General features: G+C 38.6%; 1 protein-coding gene across 1 annotated transcript; it reads right to left on the bottom strand.

Moving 5' to 3' along the window:
• Positions 1-410: 410 nt before the first annotated feature.
• On the bottom strand, positions 411-10,655 carry LOC103520926 (the record flags this gene model as incomplete). The annotated part of the gene is given in 4 exon segments (XM_026831850.1): positions 411-726; positions 3,931-4,307; positions 9,173-10,382; positions 10,384-10,655. Coding segments are annotated over 4 exon segments (2,175 nt in total), but the record flags the coding sequence as incomplete, so codon positions are not given.
• Between the last annotated feature and the right edge of the window lie 392 nt (positions 10,656-11,047).

Raw genomic sequence — 11,047 nt, 5'->3', positions numbered from 1 at the left:
TGTTTACAAACAGAAGTACCCGAGAATCAAGAGATGTAGTAATTATTCTTACATTATTTTCGTTCAAATTTACATCTGCATTTTTTGATCTCCAAATGTACACAATATACTTGTGTATACATACATGTACTTGGTTCTTGTTCATGAAAGTTTCAAAATGTAAATGTTAATTTCAGAGAATCATTATTCTGAAACAATCAGATGGTTTGATCTCACGTGCTTAATATTTTGTTCTTGACGTTGTTGTTGGTGTTGTTGTTGTTGTTGTTGTTGTTGTTGTGTCTCAAGTTTAAATTTAAACCCCGCAACCGCAAGTCTTTTTTTTTCGTTTGTGTCGTATCTTGGGATTAGTCAAGGCAGAATGAACTGGGTTCATGTTTATAACTTCTGAAAGTTATTTAAATCTCTGGTTATGAGGATTTCGCGTGCTTGTAATCAGGCGCCAGACCATTTGGTCTGCACAGCATGGTTCCTCTGATTATAATGATAAGGATGATACTAGTTCTGATGATATTGATTCTCTTGATAGTAATGATGATTCTGATCAGAATATTGACATTTTTGATCCAGTATCTTGAGTGTGATAGAAGAGAATTCTCCAGAAGTCTGGTGCACAGCATGGTTCCTCTGATTATAATGATAAGGATGATACTAGTTCTGATGATATTGATTCTCTTGATAGTAATGATGATTCTGATTAGAATATTGACATTGTTGATCCAGTATCTTGAGTTTGATAGAAGAGAATTCTCCAGAAGTCTGATGGTCGACCGACCGTCAATTGACATCGATCGATGTCGACTGAACTGTCCACACTGCCCCAACATAGTCCACATAGTCCGACTGAACTGTCCACGTAGTCTTAACTTGTTGATCGACGGCCGGTCGGTCGACCAAGTTTGGACACACCTTCAGAAACAGAAACCATGTGTCTTGGATCTTCCAAAAGTGGGATTGGCATAGTAGAAATTTTCCTTGTATTCTAACCGCTTTGCTTTTGAATTTCTGACACTACGCCACTGTTGCCAGGTGTCATGTTGTGAGTTAAGCATCATGAATTCGCTTTGTCTTATGGTAACAACTTACCAAGATGCAGACTGCAGTGGTTCAGAATAATTATAAATGAACATGTCACGGCGAAGGGGATTAGTGCTATTCCTGAGCAAAACACCACTTTGTTTAATGAAGTTGTACTGGTTATTGCTATTGCGATACCTTTGTCGACGAATACTAATTCGCCACCGCATAATCAGGTTTCGAAAAGGAGAGAAAACTCATTCCATGCATGTAATAATAATTAGAAATCGTATACGTACCTACACATAATAGAGGTATATGTAAGTACTTTTCTGGTTGTTGAAGAGTACTCTTGACAGTCTTGAAGTCTGGTGGGAATTGGGGGTTGTATCAAACCATCAGTAAACTCTTTATACTATACATAGATATAGGATGGATACCTTCTAAATAGCATAGGTATGTGTATCAAGACCAACCAATCTGTATTCTATTGAAAGCATTCCTCCATCACAGGTCAAGGATAGAGCGAATTTGTTTCACATTACCAGCTAAGGATTAAATGGTGTACCTTCGTTTGTATGGAACAAGTTAGCAAATGTTTGTACACCATTGTATTAGCATTACCGAGTGAAAGGTGTTTCAAAGATACAGATTATGCTTTTTCGTGATGTGTCTTCATGATTTCAAGTAACACTGAACATGGGTTCAACTAGAAATGACTTTAGATCAGCAAACTTGTGGTCTTTTACCCCTAAAGGCTTAGGTACTGGTATCTACGAAGAAAAACTGTTGCAATTACTAAACAGGGGACTTTCAGATAAATCCATGGTGTTTTCTTGTTACCTTACCTGCCTTATGTTCCCAGTACCCAGTACCTTGGTCAAATAGTCATTAATCAAAGGTTTCAATTTTTCATTGAAACTTCTTCCAATAGGCTAAAAGTAACTAGCCGGCAACTACCTATTGTAGTGATTAATGCTATGAACCTAAGTACTTGTCTACAAAGAAGAACAAAACCAATAGCAAATACCTACTTAAGAAATAACAACAAGCAATGTCTTGACAGTACCAATGGAAATGCTCATCCTAAAATTAATATGATGTTGCTCCCACTGAAACGTAAGCCGACCTTGTAGAACTTTTCCAACAACATAAACAAGCAACAAAAGTGAACTTGAAAAAGATTCCGCTTGTTCTCGTCACCGTCATAAACTTTGTGAAGAGACAACTTAGTTAAGCAAAATGTTGTTAGAGGGCAGTGGTGTGTACTCTACGAAAGCTAGGGGATGCACCTCTTTTTTCCTTCCCCTCTGTGGTTCTTAAACAAGCAACAAAAGTGAACTTGAAAAAGATTCCGCTTGTTCTCGTCACCGTCATAAACTATGTGAAGACACAACTTAGTTAAGCAACATGTTGTTAGAGGGCAGTGGTGTGTTCTCTACGAAAGCTAGGGGATGCACCTCTTCTTTCCTTCCTCTCTGTGGTTCTTTTTTCTCAACTTCGCGGCAGTGGTGTGTTCTCTACGAAAGCTAGGGGATGCACCTCTTCTTTCCTTCCTCTCTGTGGTTCTTTTTTCTCAACTTCGCCTTTGCTCCTTTACCTCACCTTACCTTCATGGCCATTGGAAACCCAGTTGGTTTTTGACCTCGTCAACAATGAGCCTCCATGAATTCCTATACAATGCTGCTTCCAAAGACACTTCTAGGCTTCTGATCGAACCATCGCCTTTGCCCCACTCACCGGAAATAGTGAGTGATTTGTCAATCTGTATTCTAAGGCCACCCGGAAAAAAATCTGCCTTAAATAGGATCTAAGGAGCACTTGTTATTTTTTACAAAGTCCCTGAAATTTCTTGGTAGGAGTTTGCTTTGAAAAATAAAGGCAAAGCCTCTTAATATGCAGCCGTTCTCATGATTGTAATCTAGAGAATCGACAACTTAAGGTTTATCCACACATAGTCGACCGACCGTCAATTGACATCGATCGATGTCGACTGAACTGTCCACACTGCCCCAACATAGTCCACATAGTCCGACTGAACTGACCACGTAGTCTTAACTTGTTGATCGACGGCCGGTCGGTCGACCATGTTTGGACGACACACCTTCAGAAACAGAAACCATGTGTCTTGGATCTTCCAAAATTGGGATTGGCATAGTAGAAATTTTCCTTGTATTCTAACTTGTTTGCTTTTGAATTTATCTTTTCTGTTGAAATGTTGATACTTTTCCCCCTTCTAGGAAGAAAGTGTTACTGATCTGAGACTTCCTTTCCACGTTTTCCACCACGTGGTACTATACACGACTACAGATGTTACAGGTGGTAAGAGGCATTGAAAAAGCTGAGAACCCCTGATACAGATATTTAGGAGAAAATATTTGAAATAGCTCTCTGATAGAAAAAAAACATGCAGGAATGAGACCAAAAATTCTGAACCATTAAAAATGGGTACCTAATTTTGACACGAAAATAAATGAAAGAGCAGAATCAAATCTTCAATCTGATCTCAGACGTAACACGAATGACGCCAATGCTGGCTTCTTTAAAATTTTAATTCCGATGAATTCCACGAAGGAGAGAGAAAAAAATCATTTTGACACGAAAATAAATGAAAGAGCAGAATCAAATCTTCAATCTGATCTCAGACGTAACACGAATGACGCCAATGCTGGCTTCTTAAACATTTTAATTCCGATGAATTCCACGAAGGAGAGAGAAAAAATTGAAAGAATTTATGCAAATCGTTCATAAATTGTATTTTAAAAATATTAATCTTCCTACGGAAGAACCTGAAGAATGAGAAGTTGAGTGGTATTTTTAGGAAAACCCTCGAACGTAGCGAGCTATTTTTAGAATTTGCTACAGAGATCTGTGAGCTTTTAAAGATTTTTTTTTGCAATTTTTTTTTCATGCTTCCTGTGATAGGGTAAGTCGGCATTATGAAGCCTACCGCCCACCCTGATAAGGCCCGCATCATCGATGAAAGGTGTAAGCTTACTTAACGATGCGTCCTTAAGCGGCGAATCATTTTTCAGAGAAGTGAGGACTTGCTTGAAATGGAATGCTTGTTCCAACTTGGTGAGAAGATCCAAACTTGAGTTCAACTCGTCAACTTGAAGAGGTCCTTTCAACTTGGCATGACGATTGCGAACATTGTGAATGAAGCGCAGAATGTAAGCAAAGACACGTTGAACTTTGGAGAGTTTGGAGTACTTCTGAAATGAATCGTGAAGATCATTAGAAGATTCAGCGGTAGCGGAGTCAGTGACAACCAAAGTCTTGACACTCTTCTTCAATTCAGGTACTTCATTGACATTCTGACCTTGACCAGATGGCCACTGATGATCAGGAGAGGAGAGAAACTGAGGACCATGCCACCATAGCGGATGAGAAACAAGTTGCTGGGGAAGTAGTCCACGCGAAGCACAATCACAAGGATTTTCCGAAGTAGGAACGTGATACCACTTGCAACCATCAGCTAACTTGTTGATCTCGACGACACGGTTCACCTCATAATCAGGTTTCGAAAAGGAGAGAAAACTCATTCCATGCATGTAATAATAATTAGAAATCGTATACGTACCTACACATAATAGAGGTATATGTAAGTACTTTTCTGGTTGTTGAAGAGTACTCTTGACAGTCTTGAAGTCTGGCTGGGAGACTTTAAACAGAGAGAAATTTCCCTGGCTAAAGAAATAGCAAAGGTTGAGTGCGAAGGGCGTTCACTCGTAAAAAAATTGTAGGTACCCAAAAACAAATGTCAGCCCAAAGCAATCACCCTATAGCTATTGCTGATTGAGTGGCTGACGAGTGACGATAAACGCCGACCCCGTCTGAGCACGGGAAAAGGCTAGGAAGAAGAATCATAAGCTGTCAATTTTTCTTGACTTGGCGGGCTCCACTATGATGAACCGCTAAAAAAATAGAGCTATGAACATTAACTTTACCAAGATCTATAGGTTCGAATACCCGATGTTATGGTCCTCGATATTTTGACTTGGTGGAGCGGCGGTTCAGAGCGGAGCGCTACCGTGCTACAGACCACGTGTGGCGGTAAAAGCTCGAGACCTAGGTCTTGTGCTTTCTCCGCCACATGCGTTAGGAGGTTAGGACGGTTTGAGCGTGAGTGCCTTGCATAAGTACCTTGGTTAGTTTAATTTTATTGTTGCTGATGGAGATTAGAGGAACAAAATTTCTTTCCTCTTCTTGACTGCAAGTGATGCAAAACTTAACACAAGGTTTTTGTAAGGAACGCATTTCCTGATCATTGTCTTCCCCGTTCCGTTGCGTTGGTGAATATCATCATTTCTGCACTAGTGATTATGATTATATATTTTTCTTCTTTTTAGTATATATTCTAATTGGATAACTCTATGAATTATATGAGATGCGTGATCACTGATCACCAACCATGTTGAGTTCCTTACTATTGTTCCTCACTTTCACATGTGCATTATGATGCAAAAGTGATCCTCAAGTCCTCATATGGGTCAAATTTTAAAGTAGGTAAGTATCATCATAGAAGTTCTTTTTATGGAGATATCACTTTTTTTTCTTCAAATTTTAGTCTTTCAAATTGAAATTGAAAAGCTTCCAAGTACAGGTCGACTTCAAAATGTTGTTTTTATAATTGGTAAGTGGATCTACAACCGAACTGTTGAAACTTTGAAGCTTTTGTATGTAATGTTTTTATATGTAAAAAGTGAACTTTATAGCATCGTTAAATGGCCCTACTAATGGAATTGGTTTGTAAGACATAATGAAATAACGTGCGACTACGGACTAGTGCAGGGGTTCTCAACCTTTTAGTAAACACGTACCTACCACTTGAAATTTTCAGAGATTTTGACGTACCACCTTATATTTATATATGGCTAGCAAGGTGGAGGTGTCAAGATCGAGACCCACTTATGACATTTTTTTAATGATGTTTCTTGATTCGTTCAATAATAAAATCACGATTTTTTTAGTTTCTTATCAATTATTTTGATTAATTATAGTCTTAAAACCCCACCATTCAACATTTTTTATTGTTATTATTAATATATGACTGCGTAGTGCGTACCACCTAAAATGTATCCGCGTACCACCAGTGGTACGCGTACCACCGGTTGAGAGTTGTCGTCTAATGCTTGAGATTGACTATTATGTCATTTTTCTCCTTGCGTCCCAATATTTGGATACCTTCTGAATGTTAATTTTATTTAATTGCGCTCTTTTGTTTATCAATTAGACAAAAAACTGGTTTTCTCAATTTAGATGCCTAGGTAGGTACATGTAAGTTTAAACAACTAATGAAATAATCAATTTGTGTCCAGGAGGGCAGATGATTTTTTTTTCTTTTTTTTTATGTGATCACTATGACATTTGAAATTTAAAATCAAAGCGTAGTTATTGTTGACGTTATGATTTTAACGCGAAGCATATAGGTTCCTAATCAAATTAATGGACTACTGAAGTGTTAGTAGATACCTACCTACTACTACTACACACAAAGTTTTAATGAAAATATTCGATATTTATTTTGACTATTCACATCTAAGGCCAGCCACTCACTATATCAGGCATCAGGTAGACCTGAAGGGCGGACCTGACCAGGTGTTGCCCAATTTAGGGGTACTTCCTCTAATTTAATTAATACCTATCAATTAGGTATCACTTTAATCTAACAAGAAGGAAAAAAGTGCATCTTCCAGATGTTGATTTTTTTTCCTCATTTGAAATAAAATTAGTTAGTTGAGAGTCAGCTCTTAATTATTTATTTAGCTCCTCCAAGTCCAAAACACATTATTGTTGCCACATCACGTTGTTAGCTTTATTGATCCTGAGTATAGGTAACCCAAAAGGATTATTTCGAGAGTTCCAATTTCCAAGGCCGACAAATGTCCACTCTTACTGAAGTTTCACACGAACTCTTACCCTAGCAAGTGTGGACTTAATAGAATTTACAGTAATAGACTAATGGGCGTAGACCTGTTATTGCTGGAGCAGTCAGTGTGGATGTGGATGTTGACATGCACTTGCTATGTCATGTATCACAATTACAGGATGACATGAATGAGAGCATGTTGTACATCCCGTGGCCTTGTGTCCACCACGCTACATACAGGGTGTCCTTTAGTGACCAGTCAACCAACCTCAGTGGTGTAGTGGTTAGCGCAGTGAACTTCGGATCTGGAGGTTGGTGGTTCAAGTCCAAGTCAAGTCATAAAATTTAGCGTAGTGTATTAAGCAGGGAATTACATTTTTGACAAGCATTTATGCTCAACACAATTAAAATTCCTTTCCTATAGTGACCAGTGAAGGAAGTGTGAGAAGTCAATAAAATCAAAAAAGACCCCCAAGTCCATTTTTGGTGGAATTGAGTTATTGAGCTCGATCCATAACAATATTACCAATGCAATGATGAATGATGGCGGTTTTACACAACTTCTCAGAACAAAGTTGCACTTTCTATGCACTTCAATTTTTTACTATAGGTTTAAAAACGGGCAGAAGGCAATCGAATTTCCCATCTGTCATTCTCAAGGGATCAATCCAGTATTCCAGTCAATGAACCGTCCAGTTTAAATTCTCAGGTGACACTATACGTTTTATGGTACATCCCGTATATTCCGTATACCTATTTTACGTGGTAATGAATGTGAAAATAGTACGATAGGTAAGTTCATAACTTGACATTTCACACTGCAATTACAGAACAAACTGCCTTGCAGACTTAATGCCTGATTCCCAGAGGCCTCCAAAGTTGGACGCTGCAGGTGGATTGAAGATCCATTTGACTTGACGTTGAGCTAAAGTATCAGATATCTCTGTGCAGTTTTCTTGAAGTAGAGTATAAACTTCAGATAATTCTCGAGCACTAGCGGTGAAATTCGTGCCGTTGTCGCTGTAGATGCAACGAGGTAGACCACGACGTCCAATGAAACGGTCGAGTGCGGCGAGGAATGCGGCAGAGGATAGATCCGAAACTAGCTCCAAATGAATGGCTTTTGTGGTGAAGCAGATAAACAGGCATAAGTATGCCTTTTGTGAGCGTGCGTTGCGGCGGGAGCTTTCCTTGATGAGAAACCAACTAAATGCCAAAACCAGACAAAATACTAAACTTTAATGGGGTGGCGAACTAGGCCGAAAATAAATGGAAAACAATGAAGAATAAAAAATTAATAAAAAAAAGGAAAGATGTGTAACAAATGATTAAAAAAAAATAGTTAATTAATTAATTGAAATATGCATAGAATAAATTGAAATAGTTAACTTTATAATAGGTGAAACGCGGGTTTTATTAGAAAAAAATGCAGAGCTTTCAAATAAAATTAGACATATTTTTTAAATAAAAATTTTATTTATTTTTCAAATAAAAGCAAAGGTTAAACAAGACAAAGGTTAAAGCTTAATTTAGTTGAATAAAGGCTCAAAATTTAAATAGCAAAAAGCAAAAGCACTGCAAAATAAATTAATGCTACTCAGATTTTACAAAATATTATCACAAGCTCAAAAAGGAAAAGGCACATAACAACTTTGAAAATACAAGACAATAAAAGAGGGTTATAGTTTACTCAATGATTTTGAATGAAAATAATTTTAGGAATTAATTTATTATTTAAATAATTAAAATAAAATATTGTTGCAAAATTATTTGAATGAAATTATAGTATGCAAAGGTATTAATTACTTAAAATTTATAGCGGAGAAAAATTTAGATTTTTTTTTTTTTTAAAGGTAAGTAGGTAAAGTTTTAAAAACCGTTTTGGATTTTTTTTTTTTTTTTAAATAAAGTTTCAAAAAGAAATAAAAGGATTAATTTTGTCTTATCCGAGGCTCGAACGGACCAAAAATTTGATGGTGGGGCTGGCTCAGGGCAGCGGGTTAATCAACGAAAAGGAACACAGATTTCCTGAAGAGCTTACCGTGATGAAAGTCCTTGGGAATCCTGGGCCGGCCCTTGAAGAAGTTGTGGACTGTATGATGAGGAAGTAGAAGAATAATCCTGCACTGGCACTTATTTTACATCTTAAGATAGGTAATTGTAGGGGTTAGATTGGTTTAGAAAAGGGGTTATTTAAATCAATTATTTTATGAAAAGATAGGTTTATAAACGTAAGAAAAATTAGGTACTTCAAGTGTGGTGATTGGAACGAACTTTTGTGACATTCAATTCAGGTACTTCATTGACATTCTGACCTTGACCAGATGGCCACTGATGATCAGGAGAGGAGAGAAACTGAGGACCATGCCACCATAGCGGATGAGAAACAAGTTGCTGGGGAAGTAGTCCACGCGAAGCACAATCACAAGGATTTTCCGAAGTAGGAACGTGATACCACTTGCAACCATCAGCTAACTTGTTGATCTCGACGACACGGTTCGCAACATACGTTTGAAGTAAATGAGGTGCGGTGCGGAGCCATGCCAAGACGATATTGGAGTCGCTGAAGAAAGTAACATTCTTAACGTTAAGTTTAGTGAGGTAATTGTGTAAGGAATTGTATAGACGAGAAAGAAGTAACGCGGCGCACAATTCCAAACGCGGGATGCTGAGAAGTTGCTTTGTAGGAGCAACCTTGCTTTTGGCTTTGATCAAAACAACATTTGAATTACCAACCCTAGAAGTGGGAGCTACCAAGTAAATCACGGCTGCGTATCCTTTGTTTGAGGCATCGCAGAAACCGACGACTTGAATATAATCAGGAGTAGGAATATCTATGAATCGAGGAATTCTAATTTCTTCCAGAGAGTTCAATTGAGATGAGAATAGTTGCCATTGTTCATTGAGATCAGGCGGAAGAGGATCATCCCAAGAGAGATTGGACAGCCACAGAGATTGTAACAAGTGCTTTGCCCAGAAGATTACGGGGGACAACCAACCAAGAGGGTCGAACATTCTAGCCACATTGGAAAGAATTGATCGCTTGGTGCAGACAGAATGGATCTCAGCAACATGATAAGCGAAAGAGTCAGTTGTTGATTGCCAATGAAGGCCGAGAATCTTGAACGTTGATTCTTCGTTTTGGCGGAGCGGAACTTCACAATGCTCGTGCGGTACTGTATTCAGGAGCTGTTGACTGTTGCTCGCCCATTTGCGCAATTCAAAACAACCTTTCTGAAGCAACGCGATAAGTTCTTCTTTAAGCTGAAGAGCTTGAGTCACATCTTCTCCACCAGATAGTATGTCATCGATGTACGTTTCGTTCAACACAGCCGATGAAGCCAAAGGATATGGACCACCTTCATCTTGAACTAGCTGCTTGAGGACACGCTGAGCTTGGAATGCCGAAGGAGTGACACCATACGTGACGGTAGCAAGTTCATACTCGTTGACACTCGCATCGCCATCTCTACGCCAAAATATGTGTTGGTATTTTGTCTTCCGGTCGCACAAGAATCTGCCGGTACATTTGGCGAATATCCGCGCATACAACCACTCGATGACCGCGAAAGGTAAGGATAATTTCGCAAATGTCCTTTTGCAACTTTGGACCTTTCATAAGCAGATTGTTGAGAGATTGACCGTGAGAACTTGAAGCGGACGCATTGAAGACAGCGCGAACTTTGGTCGTAGAACTGGTTTCTTTGATGACAGCATGATGGGGAATTACATAGTCAGATGGCGACGGAGAAGGAACCATGTGACCCTGTGCGCAATAATCAGAAAAGAAATCATTATACTCTTTCTGAAAGTTCAACTAGGTGACTTTACCTGACCAGAACCTGGGGCCAGGCCTCTGTATCCAGCATTTTATTGAGGGGTGGGGGATGGGCTAATGTCCAAAGAGTGATATAACAAAAGCGGGAAAAGGGAAAACGATATATCTATGTAAAATCGATTTCCCATGGATATTACATTACGTCCCAGACTGATTTTGGCCCCAAGACAGTAAGGGTATCAAAATTCAGAAGCTACTCGTACATGTACCAATATGGGCGATAATCCTTGATTTAAATTACATACGGTTTTTCCTGAAACCCAAGACTTGGCTCCAGCCTAATCTTTTCTGAATAACAAGATACCCTTCTTGTTCATTAG

Source organism: Diaphorina citri, unplaced genomic scaffold (assembly GCF_000475195.1).
Source record: "Diaphorina citri unplaced genomic scaffold, Diaci psyllid genome assembly version 1.1 scaffold4276, whole genome shotgun sequence".
NCBI lineage: Eukaryota > Metazoa > Arthropoda > Insecta > Hemiptera > Psyllidae > Diaphorina > Diaphorina citri.
Note: the sequence above shows the minus strand (reverse complement) of the source record. Positions and strands in the feature narration are given on the sequence as shown.